This window comes from Mastigoproctus giganteus, chromosome 5, assembly GCF_048544385.1.
Source record: "Mastigoproctus giganteus isolate SK-2022 chromosome 5, ASM4854438v1, whole genome shotgun sequence".
Taxonomy (NCBI): Eukaryota; Metazoa; Arthropoda; class Arachnida; order Uropygi; family Thelyphonidae; genus Mastigoproctus; species Mastigoproctus giganteus.
Window position 1 is genome coordinate 67,141,760 of NC_143579.1, and position 26,269 is coordinate 67,168,028.

Genomic DNA, 26,269 nt, shown 5'->3' on the forward strand with positions numbered 1-26,269 from the left:
TTCTTACTTTTATATCATTTTGTGTTGGTACTTTCATAATGCATATCTTATTAGACCTTAATGCAGTGTCGAGTCAGTTTGGTGTGACATAAACATTGGAAGATCAAAATTGAGAGAAGGAGTGTGCTGTAGGCCTAATGACTCTGATGAGTATAATAAGAAACTGTACAGGGAAATAGAGTGGGCCAGTAAATCAGAGTCTTATAATGGGGGATTTTAATTTCCCAGATATTGACTGGAATTTGTGGGTTGTTCACTCGCACACTAGCAAGGCTTTTGTGGATTTATTGGATGATTGCTTTCTACATCAGCATGTTTGGGAGGCAACTAGAGGGAGTAATACTTTTGATTTGATTATCAGTAGTGATTCTTGATGCATTAAGAATCTGCAGATAAATGAACCACTAGGTGGAAATGATCACAGTGTGCTGAAGTGGGATTTACTCAAAGAGGTAACTACCATCAGGGGTAAAGGGAAGGGTTATAGCTTCCGTAAAGGCGACTACGATGGTCTGAGACAGTATTTAAATTCTATACAGTGGGACCAACCGATGATGTTATCAACAGTAAATTCAAAATGGGAAGCATTCAAAGAACTTATCTTGGAAGCTACTAGGCTTTACGTACCAACTAAGAAATATTGTTCAAGGTTTAGGCCTAAATGGATGTCAGATGAACTAATGAGATATGTGGCAGAGAAGAAAAATGCATGGGATACATATAAATTAACACGTGACACAGAAGCCTATGATAGATATAAGTTGATCTGTAACCAAGTTACAAAGGAGGCTAGGCAGATTACGAGAAATCTTTGGCAAAGGATGCAAAGAAAAACAAGAAACAGTTCTTTACTTATGTAAACTCTAGAAGGAAGGGGATGAATCAGATTGGTCCACTTGATATCGATGGTTCAATTGTTGATGATCCTGCTCAGGTAATTAACAAACTAAACGAATATTTTGCATCGACATTCACGCATGAGGAGTTATTCGGTGAGAGGAATGCCAGAGGTGTATTCAACTCTGGCAGTAAGCTAGATAATCTTGTAATAACTGAGAGTAAAGTGGAGGAGAAATTGTTGAAGATAAACACAAGAAAGGCATCTGGGGTGGATTGGATCTATCCAGTTATATTAAAGGAGGCAGCAAAGGAAGTAAGCAAACCCTTAGCCATAATTATGAGAGCTTCCTTGGACTCAGGAGAGGTACCCATAGACTGGAGATGTGCAAATGTGACCCCAATTCACAAAGGAGGATCAAAGGCTGACACAAGTAATTATAGACCTGTGAGTTTAACTTCTGTTCCAGGAAAATTAATGGAGGCACTGGTTAAAGTGCCTCCAAGCACTGGTGTCTTGTCAATGATATACAGGAATATTTCTAGCAGGGATAAGGAGGTGATTATTCCCTTGTATAAGGCAATGGTGAGGCCACACCTTGAGTACTGTATACAGGTCTGGAGGCCTCATTTCAAGGAGGATGTAGAGCTGCTGGAACGAGTACAGAGAAGGGCAACAAGATTAGTGAATGGAACAAAGGGTTGCTCTTACGAAGAAAGGCTTAAGTTTTGCAAATTACAGTGTCTGGAGACTAAGCACTGGCGAGGTGATCTTCCTCTTGCTCAGAATAATTACCTGAGAGGGTATAAATTCAGATTGAGGAAAGACAGATGTAGGATAGATGTGCAGAAATTTGCCTTTCGCCGGCGGGTAGTTTGTTGGTGGAACAGACTTCCATCCCTTGTTGTGGAAGTTGATAGCCTAAATAAATTTAAGGCTCAACTGGACAGGTATTTCGAACGAACGGAGGGGTGAAGTGGAAGTGTTTATTTATTTATTTTTTTTGGCTGATGCTGCATAAGCTTGCTTTCTTGCATCATATGCCTCTACTAATGCTAATTATCTTTATAATATATTTAACCTGGTTGTAGTGGCACCCAAAATGTAGCAAAAACAGTGGTGGATCTCCTGACTTTCTCTTTAATTTTTGCAAAATGTTTTGGGATTTTTTTTTTGAATTCTGCACAAACAATGCTGCTATTTCATTTTTTCTTAATGGATTGCAATACTTATTGTATGTATTTTTTAAAACATGCTTATGTGTTTTACACCTTTTATTAAAAAAAAAAAAAAAAAAAAAAGAATATTAATTCTGTTTAAACTTGAAAAAAAAATGTTTAGATATAGAATAGAAACATCAGTATCTTATTCCCTTCCATTTTTCATTTTACAAGACTCTGAAGTGTGTGAAATTTCAAACATGTGCATGTGCATATATTTATGCATATTATGAATATAAATATTATTAAAAATTTAAAATAGCATAATATTATGCATATTCAATACTATTAGTTACTTCTGTTTTTAGGTTTATTTAAAAATTTATTTCAAATTTGCAATGCTTCACAGCGATCAAAATTTGAAACTTATATACTTTGTTTCATGCAGCATAGTGGGCATCTGGAGAAAATATCAGATTGTTTAATTGTCTTTACTCTGTGAAAACAATAATAAATATTTTAAAACAGCTGTGATAAGAATGTAGATGTTTATTAAACCAGTGGGAGAAGAAAAACAAGTAATTTGAAATAAACATGGTGTTGGCACTTGTTTTTTTTTTTTTTTTTTTGATTTGGTAGTTGTTGGCGCATCGGCTTCTGTGGCCATATTGCACCTCCCAAGGTTTTTGCAGTACTTTGATCCAAGCCCGAGGCGGGAATCGAACCCGCGACCTTTGAGTTGCCGGGCAGGTACTTTACCCACTCGGCTAGCCCGGTCGGCCATTGGCACTTGTCTGCATGGGCACCGGTAGGTGCACTTCAAAGGGGGTGCACTTGCACATGGGGTTGCAAGTGCACCCCATTTGAATTTCGAAATAATACACAATTTTTAATATTTTCATTAATTTATTTAAACAAAACAATACAAATTCTAGAAAAATAAACTAAAATATTAATTCAAATAATTTATCAAAACAAGAACAAAATTAAAATAACTCTTGAAACACAGAACTAGACCCCATTAATTTTCATCATTATCTTTAAATAAAAATAGGATCAAATGTGTATTAATTAAAATATTGCACGTATTCAAAAATTTGGAGAACAAAAAATTTATTCCCACATTCACCACCTTGCAAAATATCCTGCTGGCACCCATGCTTGTCTGGTATCCTGCTGCTCTTCAAGCAAAAAGCCAAATAGTACCAAAGATGGTGGTGGTGGGTAACCTGACAAGTTCTTGTGTGCAATTTTTATAAAAAAACCATAAAATCACTTCAGAAACTATAACTGCAGTAAATGTTGGAAATATTTAAAAGGTATAAAAAATTTCATGTTTTTAATCATTCATTACCAGTTGACGTGGGAATATTACTTTTGAGGATCATATGTTAGGTTGCCTGCCACCACTGCTGGGTTAAAGGCATAGAGGAAATACATAAGAAACTTCTATGTTCCCTCTTTGCCTTCAAAATGCTTGATTTTGCTCAGTAATAATTCCAGTTTAATCATCCTACTGTGTAAATCTCTAGAATAAGTGCATTCGTGGGGGAGCTGACCGGGCTAGCCGGGTGGGTAAAGTGTCTGCCTGGCAACCCAAAGATCACAGGTTCGAATTCTGTCTCGGGCTTGGATCAGAGTAGAAAAATGCAAAAACCTTGGGAGGTGCAATATGGCCACAGAAGCCGATGCGCCAACAACTGAAAAAAAAAAAAAAAATCCATGGGGGGATAAAGTCCTGCAAGAACATTTTGTTTTATATTATACAGTGGATTCCAGTTATTTGGGCCACCAGTTAATCGGGGCAACCGTTTATTTGGGACAAATCTTAAAGAACAGAACCCAATCATGAAAATAGCCAGGGTGTACTTCACTTAATTGGGACAACATGCCGTTTAATTGGGGCAGGAGACTGCAGCACTCGAGGTTATCATACAATTATATATCATACCCTTAGCCATAATTATGAGAGCATCCTTGGACTCAGGGGAGGGTCCCATGGGCTGGAGATGTGCAAATGTATCCCCAATTCACAAAGGGGGATCGAGGGGTGACACGAGTAATTACAGACCAGTTAGTTTAACTTCTGTTCCGGGTAAAATAATGAAGTCGCTGGTTAAAGATGCATTGCAGGATCATCTAGACAGGACTGCAGCAATAATTCAGACACAGCATGGGTTTGTTAAGGGAAAGTTTTGTCTGACAAATTTGATAGGATATTATAATGTGGTTACAAAGGAACTGGATGCAAAAAATAATTTTGATATCATATATTTGGATTTCAGGAAAGCTTTTGACACTGTTGCGCATGGAAGACTATTGTACAAATTGGAGCAGAATGGTATTAAGGGTAAGTTGCTACAATGGATAAAAGGATGGTTAAGTGCGAGAAGACAGAGGGTGGTAATCAATGGGTGCTGCTCTTCTTGGAATAATGTTATTAGTGGAGTCCCACAGGGTTCGGTGTTAGGTCCACTGTTGTTTTGTATATTTATCAATGATATTGATGAAGGTATATCAGGCTTAATGTTGAAGTTTGCAGATGTTACAAAGGTTGGCAGGATTGTTAATGACAGTAATGGCAGTGTGCTACTGCAACAGGATCTAGATAATTTGGGCAGATGGGCTGAGAAGTGGCAACTGAAGTTTAACCTTGACAAATGCAAAGTACTACATATGGGTAGAAGTAACCCCAGAGAAACGTACCAACTGTGTGGTACTACACTTAATGTGGTAGAAAATGAAAAAGACCTGGGAGTAATTGTGCAGGCAGATATGAAGTTTTCTGAGCAATGCAGACAGGCTGCCAGGGGAGGTCATGGGGTTTTGTCAATGATATATAGGAATTTTGCTAGCAGGGAAAAGGAGGTGATTATCCTTCTGTATAAGGCAATGGTCAGGCCACGCCTTGAGTACTGCATACAGGTCTGGAGGCCTCATTTTAGGAAGGATGTAGATTTACTTGAGCGTGTACAGAGAAGGGCAACAAGATTGGTGAGGGGAATGAAGGGATCCTCTTATCAAGAGAGGCTGAAGTTCTGCAAATTGCAGTGGCTGGAGACTAGGCACCTGCGCAGTGATCTGATTGAGGTGTATAAGGCCTTGAATGGGTTCAGCACGCTGAATTCTGATGGGATCCTTCCACTTGTTCAGATTACGAACCTAAGGGGACATAAATTCAAATTACGAAAGGACAGATGTAGAATAGATGTGCGGAAATTTGCCTTTAGCCAGCAGGTGGTTAATTGCTGGAACAAACTTCCATCTGTCGTTGTGGAAGTTGATAGGTTGAATAAATTTAAGGAGGAACTGGACAGGCATTTGGAGGGGATGGTGTGATTTTTTTTTTGGCTGATGCTGCATAAGCTTATACATTTGCTTTCTTGCATCACATGCCACTACTACTACTACAATTGTCTCCGACCATACCATGTGGTTCAGCCGGATTTCTGGAGGTCAGAACCATAAAACAATAAAAACAATTAGCAGGTCCCTGTTTAATGGGTTTTTCCGTTAGTGCTTCAATCATATAAAAAAAATTAATTTTCAGAATCTGCTCTTCATTCCTATTTTTTAAGCTTCATAACTTGTTACTCTGTTCTCACTTGCACATATCGTGTTACTTGCGATTTGTGTGTGCCGTGTTCTTTGTTATTGATTGCTTATCTTTTTTACTGTTTTAAATTTTAACCCCCACCCACAAATGTCAGTGAATAGAAATATCAACTAGTTAGTATGTACGTATTAATTAAGCTATGTATGTAAGCATAAATTTATTTTTATTTTGCTAACTTGTGGAAAATATTCTTTGGATTTTCATGTATCATTTAATTTTTTAATTGGTAACGTAATAAAGTGTAAATTTGTACTTAATACAGTATTTCTTTACTTTTATAGCCTGTGGATAATATTCCTCCTATTTTCGCTAGAAGCACTGTTTAATAGAATTAAACTTCAATTCACAAACACGATCATAATGATTGGTGCTTACTACATATCGTATAGTGAACGGTACTTTACTATGGTGAGTCCATTGTAACGTGATTTGATCATACAGAAAATCAATCGTAAAGCTGTATTTTTAACTATTTATGTGAAACTTCACATAATTGGGGCAGCCACTTAATCGGGCCAAAATGCACTGGTCCCGATGTGCCCCAAATAACCAGAATCATCTGTATAATGATATCATTATACTTGATATTTCACTTTAGTTAAATGATGTAATTTCATTTTTGGTAATAAAAAGAATATATTTTGCCATATCAGCATTTCTCTCCTTCTATATATCTCTCTCAGTGCTACTGAATAAATAAACAACTTGTATACTGTTTTGTCATGCTTTGTAGGGAAATTTAGTATTTCTTTTAGTTCCTAAAAATGGCTTTAACCTTTGCCATTCAAGGCTATCACTCAACATTGTGAGTTCTGCATTTAAATGTGGCCGCTCTTCAACTTTCCACATTGCTGTATTTCAGTACAAAACAAACTTTTCATATAATACCTGAATATAATGGATGATTTTATTGTAGATATATGCAAAGGTCTGTAATTTTCTCATTTTACACATACACACACATACAACTAAAAATAAATTAGGAGAAAGAAGGAAAAAGATGACCATGAATGTAAGTGGCTGCATAAGCAATGTCCAACAGCACGTTGGGTGTATATATATGTAGGGTGGCACAAAATAAGCTGACCATTTTAAAAAAAATCATAACTTTTTTAGTTATTTTTAGGTTTGTAATTTTTGTGTTTATCTTACAGGTAACCCTTGTAGAATTTAATTATGGAGAGGTACACAATTGCTCAGCAGACCAAAATAGTCACAATGTTCTTGGAAAACAATTGGTCAGTAGTTTTACCGCAATGAGCATATAGACAATTTTATAACGTTTGTGAGGTACCGAGTAGGAACACAATTTACACTGCAGTTCGAAACTTTGAAGAAAGGGTTAAATTTTTAGATATTACCTGGCCTTGGCGCATTGTAGCCTTAGTTGCTAATGCGCCAAAAAATCCAAACAAACAAAGAAACAAACTTTGAAGAAAGGGAACTGTTGCTGATGCCAGACACACAGGAAGACCTCGCAGTGGTCGATCAATTGCATGTGTATGGGAGAGTGTTGCAGATCAACCCCAAACATTGACCAGAAGACGCTCTGCTCAATTGACAATCTCTTGTCACTCACTGCAGCGAATTTTGCGTAAGGATTTGCATCTGTTTCCGTACAAGATTCAATTAGTCTAAGCCCTTCATCTCGAAGACAAGCAAGCATGTCTGGAATACATCCGTGACCTCATAAACCTTGCAAAAAATGATGAGAATTTTATTTCAAATTTGATGATGAGTGACGAAGCACATTTTCAAGCTGCTTTGTTAATAAACAAAACTGTCAATTTTGGGGCAGAGCGAACCCAAGAATAACTCACCAGAGATCACTGCATCCAGCTAAGGTAATGGTTTGGTGTGCTGTAACACCCTTACCTAATTGGACCTTATTTCTTCAAGGATGATGATGGTGTTGTTCAGACAGTCAATGGAGCGCACTATAGGACAATGGTTGAAAATATTTTGATACCACAGCTACCAGAAGACCACAGTATGTGGTTCCAACAAGATGGTGCCATGGCTCACACTGCTTGAGCCATAATGGTCTGCCTAAGGGAGCATTTTTCCAATCGCATTATTTCAAAAAATGGTGATGTGAGATGGTCACCATGCTCACCGGATTTGGTCGCTCCAGACTTTTTCTTTGGGCCTATCTCAAGGATAAAGTGTATGCCAATAACTCTCAAACCATAGAGGCCCTAAAAGAGAATATCCGGCATGAGATAGCCGCAATATCTCCTGAAACTCTGAGAAATGCCATGGAAAACACCGCAAGAAGAGCACATGTTTGCAAGCAAGAAGGGAGGTGGTCATTTGGCCGATATTATTTTTCATATATGATGTAAAAAATTTCCAAGAATAAAGCTTTAATTCATCGTCTAGGTAGTTCATTTATTACATTTTGTTCTAAAGTTACAGAGAAAACAACTGTTTAGCTTATTTTGCACCACCCTGTATATACCAGATGGTTATAAAATAATTTTCCCTATTCAGTAGACCTTAGTGTGAAAACAGTTAGAGATAGCACTGAAAATCAGTGAGTATGTCACTTAGGGTATGGGGAAGTGATTTTAAGAAGAAAAAAAACAAAATTAGTTCAAATTTCACTACCAAGAGAGAAATTGGCACTGTAAACATGAGATGGAATACTTAACTTAGGATTAGATGTACTTTCCTTCACTTGAGATGATGACATTCTGAAAACGGAGGACTGTGTGCGACAGTTTCACATAGAATCTCATTGGAAATGTTGGTTACAATCTGTTTAATGCTTGCTTTCAAATTGACAAGCGTCTGTGTGCTGCCACAGTAAATTCTGTCTTTCAGGTATCCCCATAGCCAGAAATCACAGGGATTGAGCTCTGTGATCGTGCTGGCCAGAACTGCAGAAAGTTTCTAGAAATGATGCGATCAGTTCCAAATGTTGAATTCGGAAATGATAACTCGCACCACCCCAGCTAACTCACACCACACAGATTCACTACTCCTTTTATCTTCCCTATCCTTCCTAAATACATTGCATATACCATAGTAAAACTTGTCATCCCTGATTTCTGGATGGTACCATGTTTTATTTAGCCCTATTATATCAGCAGTAGTTGTTCTAACTAGGAGTTCAAATTCACTAATTTTATTGATAACAGTCCTAACACTACTTTGTACACAGTTAAGACTAAGTGTTCTTGTATAGTTTACTACCCTGACACACACACCTTGAAGTTATTTAAACTTATTACCCTAGCATGAGCCTCCTGCTCATTTTAAACATCACTGTCCTTCTTTGAAACATCTTGCCAATATTGGCTGCTGTGGCAACAAACAAGAATTCTTGAAATGTATTACTTTGACCCATATCATCAGATATATGCTAACCTTTATTACCCCTGTTCTCCCTAACTAGCAGTTTCCTAAACATTTAAAGTATCCTCAATGATATTGGCAAAAACCCTTGTACCACCTCTGTTCCAGTGTATCCTGTCTCTATAAAATCGATTCCTTCTGCCTACAAAGTGCAGACCACACTGATAAAAATTTATTTTCAAAAGCCTTGCAGATTCCCTCAAGTTGTGAGTTAAATCTACAATGCTTTCAGCATATAGTCCTTCTATTGTGCCTAGATAGAATTGTAGACATATACACATTCTGATCTAACTTGCGGGATTTATCAGCATGGTCCTATATTTATCTGGCAAATTGTCAGGTTGTATATGTTTAATATCATTAGTCTCCGCATGAATAATAATACTCTCTCTCTCTCTCTCACTCTCTCTCTCTCTCTCACTCTCTCTTAAAATCTGACAATCTGTTGGTAACATCATCATTTGTTGCTCTTGGCAAACATACTCTGGTTCTGGTCCACCTATCTTTATTATACAAAGCATTACCCATTTCCCTTACAAAGGAATCTTCTATTACAACCAAATACTTTTGAACCAGAGCAGTTTTCACTTGATGATTCTGTTCAGGGACACACAAATTGGGGGTGCATCAGTTGGTGAATAATAAGAGCTTAAATACACTGTCAGTATTCTAACTGAAAAATATGATAATTTAATCTCGTTCAACTTGGTGTCTTGGAGATTTTCTTACAAGAACTTAGTTCCACTCCACGGATCTGTTCCTTGCTGGATAGATTTAAGAAATTTGATACTTTCTTTTTTTTAATAGTGCCATAAAATTAATAGAATTTGAGTGGAAATTGACTTATTGGTCAAGGATGTATTCTATATGAGAGAAATGTAGAATGTAATCCATATTTGAAAGAAGTAACAAAGTTGACTGAAATCCAGAAAACATTCTATAAAACTAAAAGATTCTGAAAAGGGGCATGTAGATGGGTGGCAAGGAGGGCCTATGGTGTCCTTTTGATGATTTATTCAACATTTGCTTCTAGAGATAAAAGTAAAGTGCAGCCATTATCAACCCACTGCAGGGTGGAAGCCTCCTCAACAATTCATGCTGAGGGAAGCAGGGCATAATGCCACTTTATAAGGCAATTGTGAAACCACACTTAGAATAATGTGTCTAATATGTAGCCTACACCTAAAAAAAGACATTGAGTTTCTTAAAGGATTCCAAAGCTGGGCAGTGCACCTGCTAAGATAGGCAAAAGGGTATCCGCATGAGGAAAGACTTCAAATGTATGGGCTGCAGAGCTTGGAAATTGACACCTTATTGGAGGAGATTTAACCGAGGTGTATAAGGCTCTGATAGTTGAAGGTATAAGGGGTGATCATTTAATTTGCAGACTGGTGCGAGATCTTATCATTAATTGTCATCATCTGAATCTTCTGTGGAGTTCTCCTTCTTGAATTACTCTCTTTACATGCATTTGCCACCATCATACCTACTCATTAAATGCTTCTTGCAAGCCATTTTTTGAAATATTGTGAAACACTTGCTTTACACTTATATCACTTAAATGACAACACTACTTTCAATTTATTATTAGTTTGCAACCCTTTTAATGGTACAGCTCTTGTTTACAGTTAGTTATGAGTTCGGACTTAGGAGTGACAGATGCACCAACATGGCCATGAGATTATCAGATGTGTGTTTAACCCTGGGGGCTCACATCTGGTGAGTATGGGCTTGGCAAACCCAGGGTCCTGAGCTGGATATCATCATTCTTCTCTTTCTTGGTGATTCCTTTGTACTTCTCTCTCCCTTTCTCTCTCTCTCCTCCTCTCTCTTCTTTCTTTCTCAGGGGGTAACTCGGGAATTTTTTTTTTTTTTTTTTTTTTTTTGGCTGGTGCAGCATAAGCCTCAGGCTTCCTTGTACCATATGGCTAATAATAATAATAATAAACATGAAGAAATCACATGGGGCTAAGTCCGTGAATAAGGGGGATGTGGCATAAACTTGGCACCTATGGCAGTGATCACTGGCTGCACAATATTAGGCCCCGGATGCCAAGCTTTTTCCATGGCCAAGCGATTTTCTGAGCTCTATAAAGCGATTCAAAGCGTTCTCCTTTAAAGGAATCACTCTTCTTTTAAGTTCCCCGTTAGTTTCCTCTTAAGTTAAAAAAAAGCACTGTAGACTTCATCTTACAAGTTGTAAGTTAAGTCAGGAAAGAAAAGACAACTTTCCTTTTAATTTTATTAGAGTTACTAACCCAACTAACCTAACAACTGCTTGGCCACTCGTGGCATTACTCCTGCCTCCCCGTGGTGGGGCCGGTAACCTGAGTGGGAAAGCCAACCCTCAGGGCCAAAAGGAGTACAAAATGGACAAAGAAACCTTTCCCTCACTTGATCAGTTGAGATCAACTACTGATCAAGACCAACCCGATCATGACACTTATCAAAATAAAAGACAAAAAACAGATCTATGTCAACAAGATCACCTAGCCTTTCTCCTTATTCATTCTGTATCAGATTCTCCTGTTAGCAAATTATCCCCCATTTCTGATCCAGAAATGCTTGGAAAATGCTGCAGGATCACCGAAGATGGTAAAGCGATTACAGTCTGGAGATCTGCTGGTAGAAACAATGAAGCCAAAACACTTGGAATTATTATTGAAACTGACTACTTTTGGTGGAATTCCAGTGAAAATAATGCCTCATGCCACTCTGAATACATCTAAAGGAGTTATAGCAGAGTGGGATCTGATTAACATCTCAGAGGATGAAATTGTACAAGAATTGACAGATCAAAGAGTAATACATGCAAAAAGAATATTAATCCGGAAAGAAAGATGGAAGATGGCCAACAAGGAACATAATACTGACCTTTAGTACCCCAAACTTACCAACAATGGTTAAAGCAGGGTATCTGAATTGTCGTATACGTCCCTATATACCGAATCCCATCAGATGTTATAAATGCCAGAAATATGGACACTCCCAGGTAGCATGCCGTGGCACTATGATTTGCCCAAACTGTGGTTCAACAGAACGCACTCAAGCTGATTGTACTGTAACCTCCTTCACCTGTCCCAATTGCAAAGGTAACCATCCGGCATATTCAAAAAATTGTGAAATGTGGAAAGTGGGGAAAGAAATACAAAAATACAAAACAGAAAACAAAGTAACGTATCAGGAAGCCAAAAAGCACATCATGCAGTTTATGCCAAAACGCACGTATGCACAAGCAACCCAACACAATAATTCTATTGCTACTAAAACTGACATTGCAGTCCCTCCAAACATTTCTTTTGCAGATTGGGCCAGGTCCTTGCTTAATGCTAACCCACAACCTGCCAAACACAAGCAACTGGAACAAGGAATTAATACTCCAATTTCAGTTCCGCCTAACATGCCTGAAACTACAAAAAAAGGCAGAAAAAACAGTACCAACAGATCATGCTCAGACTAAGAAACAATTCCCTATACATATGGATGTTGACAACAAAACTGACCAAGAAGAAACTATATTTAGAACTTCATGCAGAACACATGGATACAGAGAGACCGGTTTTCCCCAAAAATGACAGAAATAAATCAGATCGTTACAAACAAACTGCTTCAAAAAAACAGACAGATCAAAACATGACTCCTAAAAGCAAATAATGCAGCACATACTTCAATGGAATTGCAGAGGCATACGAGCCAATATTGATGATATATATGACCTGATTAATAAGTACAATCCAGTGAGTGTTTGTCTGCAAGAAACAAATTTAACACAACAGGTAACTCTCTCAATTAGAAACTTCGCAATGTACAGAAAAGACAGGAATACTGCAAAATCCACACATGGAGGAGTAGCAATACTAGTTAACTCTAAAATCCCAGTTCGACATATCTCTCTACAGACTGACTTTGAAGCTGTTGCTGTGCGTATTGCGCTTGTTATAACACTAACTCTTGTTTCAATATACCTCCCACCAAACAGACTTTTCATGCTTAAAGAACTAGAAGATCTTATAGCACAATTGCCAGAACCTTTCTGCCTTTTTGGAGATTTCAATGGGCATCTTCAAGCATGGATAAAAGAGGACATATGATAGAGACATTACTGAATCAACAGCAGTTAACCTTGCTAAATACTGGCCATCACACTTATGTCCATCTACCCACAGGCTCCACTTCAGCAATTGATCTGTCAATCTGTTCTCCCATACTGTTCCCCAGTATGGAGTGGTCAACCTTATATGATCCACACAATAGCGATCATTTTCCAATTATATGTAAAATAAAAACAAAATAATACTCTCCAGATTACAGAGTAAAATGGAAATTCACAAAAGCGAACTGGACAAAATATTCATTCGTGTTTATTTTGATGATCAATTTATTAAAACACAATCAATAGATAAAGTCGCAGAGCACATCACTGCACAAATTTTGGCAGCAGCTTCTGAGGCAATTCCTCAATTCTCTGCAAACCAAAAAAGACATGCAAAACACTGGTGGAATGAGGCCTGTAACAGTGCAAAACGAGAAAAAAATAAAGCTTGGAACCTATTTCGTAGATTTCCTACAACAGCCAATCTCATTTTATATAAAAAACAAAAGGCAAGGGCACGACAAATCAGGAAACAAGCCAAAAAAGAATCGTGGATAACATTTGCCAGTACCATCACGAAGACACCAGCAGTCAGCTAATATGGAAGAAAATCCAACAATTAAATAATAAGTGCATTCCCTTTTCTGCTCCAATCTTTATTAAGAATGGACAAGAACTGTCCTCCCCAAAGGAAATAGGCGATTTCCTTGGAGAGACCTTCAGTCAAATATCATCAGCTTCGACATACGACAATCCTTTCCTGAAAGTCAAAACCTCTGCAGAAAAATATAAATTAAATTTTAACACCACCCAGTCCCTTCCTTATAATCAACCATTCATCCTAGCTGAACTCCAAGAAGCTCTGAACAGATCAGCAAACAGCTCAGCAGGACCGGACGGAATCTACTATATAATGCTTAAACACCTAAATAATACAGCTTTAAGATTATTACTAGTATTCTACGATCGGATATTTCTTGAATGTGTTTATCCTTCCTCATGGCATCATTCTGTAATTCTTGACTTTCCAAAACCAGGAAAGGATCAATCACTTCCACAAAACTACCGACCAATTTCCCTAACCAGCTGTTTGAGTAAAACACTAGAAAAAATGATACATAGGAGATTAAAATGGATACTAGAAAGCAAAATGCTACTAAATATCAACCAATATGGTTTCCGACAAAACAGATCCTGCTTGGACCTTATTGTAAGAGCCGAAACTAACATTCGGAAACCTTGGCAGAACAGTTAATCTGCCAAGGGCCAAAATAAGCAAATATAGATCTTAATGTGTTTCTGCCTTTAGAGCTGACAAGCTCTCGGCCAGACACGGAAACTGAACATGATATGTCTCAACCCAAGAGGTTTAAAACCAATTCCTCAGCAACAGATTTTCCTGCATTTATCATAATGCAGGAAATATTCATAATGCAGGAAAATAATGGAGTTACTGGTTAAAGAAGCAATGCAGGATCATCTAGACAATACTGCAGTAATAATTCAGACACAGCATGGGTTTGTTAAGGGGAAATCTTATCTGACCAATGTGATTGGATACTATGATGTGGTCATGAAGGAAGGGTACAAAAAATAATTTTGATATCATATACTTGGATTTCAGGGAAGCTTTTGATACTGTTGCACATGGAAGACTACTGTACAAATTTGAGCAGTATGGCATTAAGGGCAAGCTGCTGCAATGGATAAAAGGATGGTCGAGTGGGAGAAGACTGAGAATGGTAATGAAGGGAAATTGCTCTTCGTGGACTATTATCCATTGTCAGGATAATTATCAGGTTACACAGAAGACTGTGGTAGATATAAGCTAGTCTGTAATTCACAAAGGTGGTTAGGCAAGAGAAGACAGATTATGAGAAATCTTTGGCAGAGGATGCAAAGAAAAACAAAACTCTTGACCTGATTATCAGCAGTGATTCTTCATGCATTAAGAATTTGCAAAGAAAAGAACCACTAGGTGGCAGTGAACATAGTGTGCTGATGTGGGATATACTTAAAGATTTACTTCCCATCAGAGGTAAAGGAAAGGGTTTTTTGCTTTCGTAAAGGTGACTACTGTGGTCGCAGACAGTTTTTAAATTCTATACAATGGGACCAACTGATGATGTTACCAACAGCAAATTCTAAATGGGAAACATTCAAAGAAGTAATCTTGGAAGCTACCTGGCTTTTTGTCCCAACTAAGGAATACCGTTCAAGGTTTAGGCCTAAATGGATGGCAGATGAATTAATGAGACTCGTGGCAGAGAAGAAAAATGCTTGGGATACATATAAATTATCAGGCTACACAGAATGTGTAGCGGGTGGTTGGTGGGTGGAACAGACTTCCATCCCTTGTCGTGGAAGTTGATAGCCTAAATAAGTTTAAGGCTCAGCTGGACAGGTATTTCGAACGAACAGAGGGGTGAAGTGGAAGTGGTTATTTTTATTTATTTATGTTACTTTTTTTTTTTTTTTTTTTTTTTTTTTTTTGGCTGATGCTGCATAAGCTTGCTTTCTTGCATCAAATGCCTCTACTAATGCTAATGCTAATGCTAATGTGGTAGATATAAGCTAGTCTGTAATTAAGTCACAAATGTGGTTAGGCAAGAGAAGACAGATTATGAGAAATCTTTGGCAGAGGATGCAAAGAAAAACAAAACAGCAGAGACTTCTTAAATTATGTAAACGCAGAAGGAAGGGGATGAATCAGATTGGTTCTGATTGTTGATGAGGTAACTGACAAACTGAATGAGTATTTTGCATCTAATTCACACATGAGGAAATCTATAGCGAAGTGGAAGTCAGAAGCTTATCAAACTGTAGCAGGGAGATAAATGGTGATGGATCAGTAATGATCAATAAATGAATTTGTAATAACTGAGAGCAAAGTGGAGAAGAAATTGTTGAAGTTGAACATAAAAAAGTCACCAGGGATGGATGGGATCTATCGAGTTATATTAAAGGAGGTAGCAAAGGAAGTAAGCAAACTCTTAACCATAATTATGAAAGCTTTCTTGGACTCAGGGGAGGTCCTACGGATTGGAGAAGTGCAAGTGTATCCCCAATTCACAAAGGGGGATCAAGGGGTGACACAAGTAATTACAGACTTGTTAGTTTAACTTTTATTCCGGGGAAAATAATGGAGTCACTGGTTAAAGAAGCACTGCAGTATCATCTAGACAAGACTTCAGTTATTGGCATTAGTAAAGGCACATGATGCAAGAAAGCAAGCTCATTTCATCCATCCACTGGCTCCAAATGTTTGTCTAATTCTGCCTTGAATCTATTTAAGCTATCAACGTCTATGACAGATGGAAGTTTGTTCCATCAATCAACCACCCGCTGGTTATAGGCAAACTTCTGCACATTAGTCCATGAAGAGCAGTGTCTATTGATGTAGAATAGATGCAGAAATTTGCCTTTAGCCAGCAGGTGGTTAATTGCTGGAACAAACTTACATCTTTCGTTGTGGAAGTTGATAGGCTAAATAAATTTAAGGAGAAACTGGACGAACATTTAGAGGGAATTGTAGTGTAAATTTTTATTTTTTATTTTTTTATTATTATTATTATTTTTTTTTTTGGTTGATGCGGCATAAGATCATACACTTGCTTTCTTCATCGTATGCCACTACTACTACTACGTCTATCCTACAACTGTCTTTCCTTAATTTCAATTTATGCCCCCTCAGGATCGTAATCTGAGAAAGAGGAAGAATCGCATCAGAATTGAGCTTGCTTAACCCATTCAAGGCATTATACACCTCAATCAGATCACCTTGCAGGTGCCTAGTCTCCAGCCACAGCAATTTGCAAAACTTAAACCTTTATTCCTAAGAGCAACCCATTGTTCCATTCATTAATCTTGTTGCCCTTCACTGTACTCGTTTCAGCAGCTCTACATCCTTCTTAAAATGAGGCCTCTAGACCTGTTTACAGTATCAAGGTGTGGCTTGACCATTTCCTTATACAAGTGGATAACCATCTCCTCCCTGCTAGAAACATTCCTGTATATCATTGACAAGACACCATGAGCTTCTCTTACAGACTGTCTGCACTGCTCAGCAAACTTCATAGCTGCCTGCACAATTACCTCCAGGTCCTTTTCATTCTCTACCACTGTCAGTGTAGTTCCACACAGTTGATACATTACTCTGGAGTTACTACTTTCCATATGTAGTACTTTACATTTGTCAATATTAAACTTCAGTTGCCACTTCTCAGCCAGTCTGCTCAACCTTTCTAGATCCTGTTGCAGCAGTGTACTGTCATTAGTGTCTTTAACAACCCCGTCGACATTGTATCATCTGCATACTTGGACATTAAGTCTGGTATATGATCATCAATATCATTACTAAATACAGAAAACAACAGTGGACCCAACACTGATCCCTGGGGGACTCCACTAATAACATTAGTCCACGAACAGCAGAGACCATTGATTACCACTCTCTGTCTTCTTCCATTCAACCATCCCTTTAATCATAGCAACAATTTTTCTCCAATGCCACACTGCCCCAATTTGTGCAGCAAACTTCCATGTGCAACAGTATCAAAAGCCTTTCTAAGATCCAAGTATATAATATCAAAGTTATTCCCTGCATCCAGTTCTTTTGTGACTGCATCATAGTATCCAATCAGATTGGTCAAAGAAGACTTCTCCTTAACAAACCCATGCTGTGTCCGAGCTATAACTGAAGCCTTGTAGATGAACCTGTAGTGCTTCTTTAACCAGTGCCTGCATTAATTTCCCTGAAACAGAATTTAAACTAAGAGGTCTGCAATTACTTGTGTCGCACTTTGATCCTCTTTTGTGAACTGGGGTCACATTTGCACATCTCTAGTCCATGGATACCTCCCTTGAGTCCAAGGAAGCTCTCATAATAATGGCTAAGGGTTTGCGTACTTCCTTTGCTGCTTCCTGTAATATAACTGGATAGATCTCATCCACTCCAGGTGCCTTTCTTATATTTATCTTCAGCAATTTCTCCCTTACTTTACTCTCAGTTATAGGTGCCTCCGTGGCCAGGTGGGAAGGAGCAGCAGTGCGTAGCACACGCTTCTTGATTAGAACGGGGTTCAAGCCTGTCACCACCAAATACGGAGAATGCGGAAAGGTCAGGGAATGACCACTGCATATCCCGGAGCAATATGGCCTTAGTTGCTAATGCTCCTAAAAACCAAATAACAAACAAACAAACAAGCTCTCAGTTATTACAAAAACATCTAGCTCACTTCTAGATTTTAATTCACCTCTGGCATTCCCCAATGAATAACTCCTCATATGTGAATGTAAATTCAAAATACTTATTTAGTTTAGCTACCTGAGTAGGATCATCAACAGTTCAACCATCAATAACAACTGGACCAATCTGATTCATCTCCTTCTTTCTAGAGTTTACATAAGTAAAGAACTCTTTGCTGTTTTTTTGTGCCCTTTGCCAAAGATTTCTCGTAATCTGCCTTCTCCTGCCTAACCTCCTTTGTGACTTGGTTACAGACCAGCTTATATCTATCATAGGCTTCCATGTCACCTGTTAATTTATATGTATCCCATGCATTTTTCTTCTCTGCCACATATCTTTAGTTCATTTGACATCTATTCAGGCCAAAATCTTGACCAATATTTCTTAGTTTGTATGAAGAGCTTAGTAGCTTCCAAGATTATTTCTTTGAATTCTTCCCATTTTGAATTTGCTGGTAACATCATCAGTTTGGTAACATCATCATTTGGTAACATCATCAGTTGGTCCCACCGTATAGAATTTAAATACTGTCTCAGACCACCATAGTCATCTTTACGAAAGCAAAAAGCCTTCCCTTTACCCCTGATGGTAAATACCTCTTTCAGTAAATACTACTTCAGCACACTGTGATCAGTGCCATCTAGTGGTTCCTTTATCTGCAGATTCTTAATCCATGAAGAATCACTACTGATAATCAAATCAAGAGGATTACTCCCTTTAGTTTCCTCCCGATCATTCTTCTGTAGAAAACAATCATTCAATAAATCCACAAAAGCCTTGCTAGTGTGTGAGTGACCAACCCACAAATTCCAGTCAATATCTGGGAAATTAAAATCCCCCATTATAAGACACTCTGATTTACTCTCTCACTCTATTTCTCTGTACAGTTGTTTATTATACTCATCAGAGACGTTAGGCCTATAACACACTCCTACTCTCAATTCTGCTTTCCCAGTGCTTATGTCACACCAAATTGACTAGACACTGCACTGTCCAGCCATGGTGACTGGCTGTACGTCCTTGGATTTTATGTGTTTCTTAACTAATAGGATATTCCCTCCACCCTTCCTATCCTGTCTATCCTTCTTGTACACCTTGTACTACTCAAAGTCCAGTTCTGCATTCCTTATAACTGTGTGACCCCCACGTCTCCGATATCCCAACACTATCTGCCTTTGATGCTTTGACCAACACCTCAAATTCATCAAATCTATTTCCCAAACTCTTAGCATTCGTGTACATGTAAGTTTACATGCACCTGTTCCTAATCTTAGATCTCCTAACACATCACATGTATTTTCTTGTTCCACAATGACTCCCAGCAGTCTCTGCACCTTGTTTTCCAGGCTGCTGCTCATTCCAATAGAAGCAGTGCAAGAATCTCTTTCACTTCTGCCTGCGGCTACTGTTAATCTATTAGTTTGTTCTTCCCCATAAGCTAGCAGTTTTCCGACCCACCTAACACTCTCTCGATAGCATCATCAAATATTCTTGCGCCCTTTCTATTTAAGTGTATCCCATCCCTGTAGAAGCAGTCTCTCCTGTTAAAAAGCACAAACCAGGCTGAGAAATATTCTACCCCTTGAGCCTTGCACAATCTTTCCAGGGCCGAATTGATCGACAGGGCTCTCATCATATACTCCCTCCTATCGTGTCTGGGCAGAATTGCAGACACTTTCAAATTCAAACCTAACTCATGGCTTTTTTTAACCTTGACCTGTACTTGTTAAGTAATTCCGCTAGACTCCTGCACTTAATATCATTAGCGCCAACGTGTACAACAATATCACCTTTTGTGCCCTTAAAAGATGATATCTGCCCCCTGCATCAGGGGACTACACCTGAAAATGTAGTCCCCTGATGAAATACTTGATCATGTATTTCATCTGTTTGAGAACGAGTGTAGCCTGTGTGGACATAGCTTTTTGCCGCTCCTGGAACAGAGAAGTTTTTTCTGATTTTTTTTCTGTTTTATTAGCTTAAATTGGCATATTAACTTATTTTCTAGAGTAGCTTTATATTCCTATTTACGATACTTAGTTTAAAGTAACTTAGATAGAGATTTTGTAGGTATTACTTAGTATCGGTAAGGGTATCAAATCCACGTGTTTACCGTTCGTAAATTGCGGCCATGTTACTCGATACAAAATATCTCGAAATAGATAGCATAAGCTTAATATAGTATAGTATAGTACATAATATTGTCAAATAATCAGATAATTAATCTTGTTGAACTTCATTGTCAATTAAATTGTACTTTTAACTATACATAACGACTTTGGTTATGTAACATAAATAATTAGAAAAATTAATAATTAATACTTAACTTGATACGGAAGTTATATAAAGGGATTTCGTAGATAACACTCGATACTGAAACATAAATATAGCATTATAACTCTGTTGGGATACAAGTTTAGGGTTTTAATTTTGTACTGAAATTTCAATTTTATTGAAATTAAATCGAAATCATGATTCAGACCAGAGCAGGAAAGCAAAAGGCTCAAGCTAATGGGAGTGCTGTGGCTCAGGGGAGAATTGAGGAGGGGCAGTTGCCCACTGAATCACAGCCTTTTAAGATGCACTACTTGCTTGATGTTTGTGGAGCATTGGGTACGGGACATGATACTGCCATGGGGGATGTCTTTGTGTGTGCGTGATGCAAGGAGTGTAAGGAAATCAGGCGACAACTCAGCGTTGTCGCCTGATTTCCTTACAGGCAACAACTCAGCGTTGTTATGGGCCTATATGAGAGCTTGAAGGACAGGGTGGTTGCCCTTGAAGGATTAAAAGTGAGGGGCCCATCAAGCTCTCAGCTGCCCATACCACTTGGTCATCACGCAACACAGCGGCAGCCCCCAAGGCAGAATGCGCTGGTCCCAAAGGAACTAGTAGTTGTTGGTGACTCTATTGTCAGGGAAACGGGAAACATGCTTTGTAAAAAGGATAGGTGGAACAGGACCAGGGTATGTCTTCCAGGGGCAAAGGTTGATGACGTTGTAGAGTGGATATCATCTTTTAAGGGCACAAAAGTTGATTAGTTATACACGTTGGCACAAATGATATTAAGAGTAGGAGACCAGCGGAATTACTTAACAAGTACAGGTCACTGTTGAAAAAAAGCCGTGAATTAGGGCTGAATTTGAAAGTGTCTGCAATTCTGCCCAGACACGATAGGAGGGAGTATATGATGAGAGCCCTGTCGATCAATTCGGCCCTGGAAAGATTGTGCAAGGCTCAAGGGGTAGAATTTTTTTCAGCCTGGTCTGTACTTGTTAACAGGAGAGACTGCTTCTACAGGGATGGGATACACTTAAATAGAAAGGGTGCAAGAATGTTTGCTGATGCTATCGAGGCAGTGTTAGGTGGGTCAGGGGATACAAGGACTAATAGATTAACAGTAGCCACTGGCAGAGGTGAAAGTGATGCTTGCACTGCTTCTATTGGAATGAGCAGCAGCCTGGAAAATAAGATGCAGGATATTTCAGAGACTGCTGGGAATCATTGGGGTACAAGTAAACACATGGGTTGTGTTAGGGTAGCTAAGAAAAAGAACAGGTGCATGTATACTTGCGTGTACACCAATGCTAGGAGTTTAGTAAATAAATTTGATGAATTTGAGGTATTGCTCAAAACATCAAAGGCAGATATTGTTGGGATTTCAGAGAAGTGGTGTCACACAGATATAAGGAATGCAGAACTGGAATTTGGGGAGTACAATGTGTACAGAAAGGATAGGAAGGGAGTTGGGGTTATGCTATTAGTTAAGAAACACATAAAATCCAAAAAAGTGAAGCCAGTCGACATTGCTGGACAGTGCAGTGTCAAGTCAGTTTTTGGTGTGACTTAAGCATTGGGAGATCAAAATTGAGAGTAGAAGTGTGCTGTAGGCCTAATGACTCTGATGACTATAATAAGAAACTGTACAGGGAAATAGAGTGGGCCAGTAAATCAGAGAGTCTTATAATGGGGGATTTTAATTTCCCAGATATTGACTGGAATTTGTGGGTTAGTCACTCACACACTAACAAGGCTTTTGGGGATTTATTGGATGATTGTTTTCTACATCAGCATGTTTAGGAGGCAACTAGAGGGAGTAATACTCTTGATTTTATTATCAGTACTGATTCTTCGTGCATTAAGAATCTGCAGATAAATGAACCACTAGGTGGCAGTGATCACAGTGTGCTGAAGTGGGATTTACTCAAAGAGGTAACTACCATTAGGGGTAAAGGGAAGGGTTATAGCTTCCGTAAAGGCGACTACGATGGACTGAGACAGTATTTAAATTCTATACAGTGGGACCAACTGATGATATTATCAACAGCAAATTCAAAATGGGAAGCATTCAAAGAACTTATCTTGGAAGCTATAGGCTTTACATACCAACTAAGAAATATTGTTCAAGGTTTAGGCCTAAATGGATGTCAGATGAACTAATTAGACATATGGCAGAGAAGAAAAATGCATGGGACACATACAAATTAACACGTGACATAGAAGTCTATGATAGATACAAGTTGATCTGTAACGAAGTTACAAAGGAGGTTAGGCAGGCGAAGGCAGATTACGAGATATCTTTGGCAAGGGATGCAAAGAAAAACAGCAAAGAGTTCTTTACTTATGTAAACTCTAGAAGGAAGGGGATGAATCAGATTGGTCCACTTGATATCGATGGGTCAACTGTTGATGATCCTGCTCAGGTAGCTAACAAACTAAATGAATATTTTGTATCGACATTCACACATGAGGAGTTATTCAGCGGGGGGAATGCCAGAGGTGTATTCAGCTCTGGCAGTAAGCTAGAGATTCTTGTAATAACTGAGAGTAAAGTGGAGGAGAAATTGTTGAAGATAAATACAAGAAAGGCACCTGGGGTCGATGGGATCTATCCAGTTATATTAAAGGAGGCAGCAAAGGAAGTAAGCAAACCCCTCGCCATAATTATGAGAGCTTCCTTGGACTCAGGGGAGGTACCCATGGACTGGAGATGTGCAAATGTGACCCTAATTCACAAAGGAGGATCAAAGGCTGACACAAATAATTATAGACCTGTGAGTTTAACTTCTGTTCCCGGAAAATTAATGGAGGCACTGGTTAAAGAAGCACTGCAGGATCATCTAGACAAGACTTCAGTTATAGCTCGGACACAGCATAGTTTTGTTAAGGTGAAGTCTTGCCTGACCAATTTGATTGGATACTATGATGCAGTCACAAAAGAACTGGATGCAGGGAATAACTTTGATATTATATATTTGGATCTTAGAAAGGCTTTTGATACTGTTGCACATGGCAGACTGCTGCACAAATTGGAGCAGTGTGGCATTGGAGGCAAATTGCTGCTACGGATAAAGGGGTAGTTGAGGGGGAGAAGACAGAGAGTGGTAATCAATGGACACTGCTCATCTTGGACTAATGTTATTAGTGGAGTCCCTCAGGGTCCAGTATTGGGTCCATTATTGTTTTCTGCATTTATAAATGATATTGATGATGGTATATCAAGCTTAATGCCCAAGTTTGCAGACGATATGAAGGTTGGCAGGGTTGTCAAGGACACTACTGACACTATGCTGCTGCAACAGGATCTGGAAAGGTTGAGCAGATGGGCTTCGAGGTGGCAAATGAAGTTTAACATTGACAAATGTAAAGTACTACATATGGGAAACAGCAACCCCAGAGCAACCTATCAACTCTGTGGTACTACACTGACAGTGGTAGAGAATGAAAGGGACCTGGGGGTGGTTGTGCAGGCAGATATGAAGTTTTCTGAGCAGTGCAGACGGGCTGAAAGAGTAGCTCATGGTGTATTGTCGATGATATATAGGAATTTTTCTAGCAGGGATAAGGAGGTGATTATTCCCTTGTATAAGGCAATGGTCAGGCCACACCTGGAGTACTGTATACAGGTCTGGAGGCCTCATTTCAAGAAGGATGTAGAGATGCTGGAACGAGTACAGGGAAGGGCGACAAGATTAGTGAATGGAACAAAGGGGTGCTCTTACGAAGAAAGGCTTAAGTTTTGTAAATTACAGTGTCTGGAGACTAGGCACCAGCGAGGTGATCTGATAGAGGTGTATAAAGCCTTGAATTGTTTGAGCATGCTCAATGCTGATGGGATTCTTCCTCTTGCTCAGAATAATCACCTGAAAGGGCATAAATTCAAATTGAGGAAAGACAGATGTAGGATAGATGTGCGGAAATTTGCCTTTAGCCAGCGGGTGGTTGGTTGGTGGAACAGACTTCCATCCCTTGTCGTGGAAATTGATAGCCTAAATAAGTTTAAGGCTCAGCTGGACAGGTATTTTTAACGAGCAGAGGGGTGAAGTAGTAGTGATTATTTTTTATTTATTTATTTATTTTTTTTTTTTTTTGGCTGATGCTGCATAAGCTTGCTTTCTTGCATCAAATGCCTCTACTAATGCTAATGCTAAAAAATGCTAATATTTATTTCGGCTGACAACAGATGAAGCATTTTTGCATTATCTATATTAGACCATTTATTTAAAATGTTTCCCACCATGTTTTTTTTTAATTTTAATTTTATTTGCATTTTATTAGTATTTTGATGTACTAATTTTAATTTACAGTTCCCCCAGTTTATATTGGCTTGGTGATTCAGCCCATATATATATTTTTTAATTCATCATAACCTTTGGGATATTAATATTCTTTCACCTTTCACAAATGAACTACACTTCTTTTTCTACTTTCCCGACCTTTCTAGTTACTGGCACATTGTGTAACTTTCGCATCCATTTATGCATACTTAATTCAATATACAAATGTATTAATACAACTTATATATACTCTTCATTCCTTTAATGCTGCTTTGCACTTTTAAGTGGATCTATTACACCTGATTTATCGATCTTGCATTCAGTGAAACCATTTTATAAACTGTATACCTCTTTTCATATGTAACTCTTTAAACATTACCTTTAAGGGGTTACATTGAATATCCATTTATATATATATTTCAGTGCCGACCGGGCTAGCCGGTTGGGTGAAGTACCTGCCTAGCAACCCAAAGGTCGGGCATTCGAATCCAGCTATATTGTAGCTATATTTTCTTTTTAATATTATTTTGAAAATACTCCTGTGTTTTATATATACTTTGCAAAGAAATACAATATATTGAATTACTACTTTACTAAATATTTATTGTTTTTATGTTAGGTGCAAAACCTGATGAAATTGCTATCATGAATGGGCTCACTGTTAATATCCATATTTTAATGGTAAGAATTTTGGAAATAATATAGTTATACATAATGCTCACACATTAACCACACTGCATCATTTCAAAATTTTTTGTTCTAATTAGTTATTACAGACCAGAAAAAAAAAAGTTGATAACAAGTCATAAATGAAGCAACAAGAAATAAAGAAAATTAGTAACTTAGACACATACCAATCATTTTCTATTAAAATGAGCATCAGGATATGCTGTGACTTATGTGTGTCACAAAGATCTGGAAATGATCTAGAAGTGGTATTCAAATATCATGTATGATTACCATGAACTGTAATGCACATCTCACATTGCTGTGGTATATCGTTGATAATTGCTTCTGGTACCCAATACTGGGAGGTAGTTTTTTGATTCCTGGAAGATTGGGAGTAAGGATCACAGGGATGTAATTCTATTTGCATGAAGTATTTCATGCATACCCTGTAGGATTCAGGTCACAGTCCTCTGGAAAAGACAGTAGTCAGTCATTTGTGTTCTCCAGATTTGATGTTGCTCTTTTTCACAACTTAATATTGAAATATTGACTCTGGCTTGGTGGGGATGTGATGGTGTCATCCTAACATCACACTGCACCATGTAACATTTCAGTGGAGAGTTATTTTCTGTGTTTTGGCACAGCCAAGGAACCTGTTGCAGCAAGTTGGTATGACTAAATACTGTACAAAATATACAGTACATGCCATTTACGCTGCTATTTGTTAT

The 26,269-nt window shown here is 38.3% G+C and overlaps 1 protein-coding gene across 1 annotated transcript in view; it reads left to right on the top strand.

Moving 5' to 3' along the window:
* LOC150085463 (kynureninase-like) overlaps nt 1-26,269 on the top strand; it is a 243,115-nt gene that overhangs the window by 69,203 nt on the left and 147,643 nt on the right. Inside the window, exon 5 of the mRNA XM_090374572.1 lies at nt 25,492-25,553. Coding sequence (XP_090230698.1) covers nt 25,492-25,553 — 62 coding nt within the window. The remainder of the gene's footprint in view (nt 1-25,491; nt 25,554-26,269) is intronic.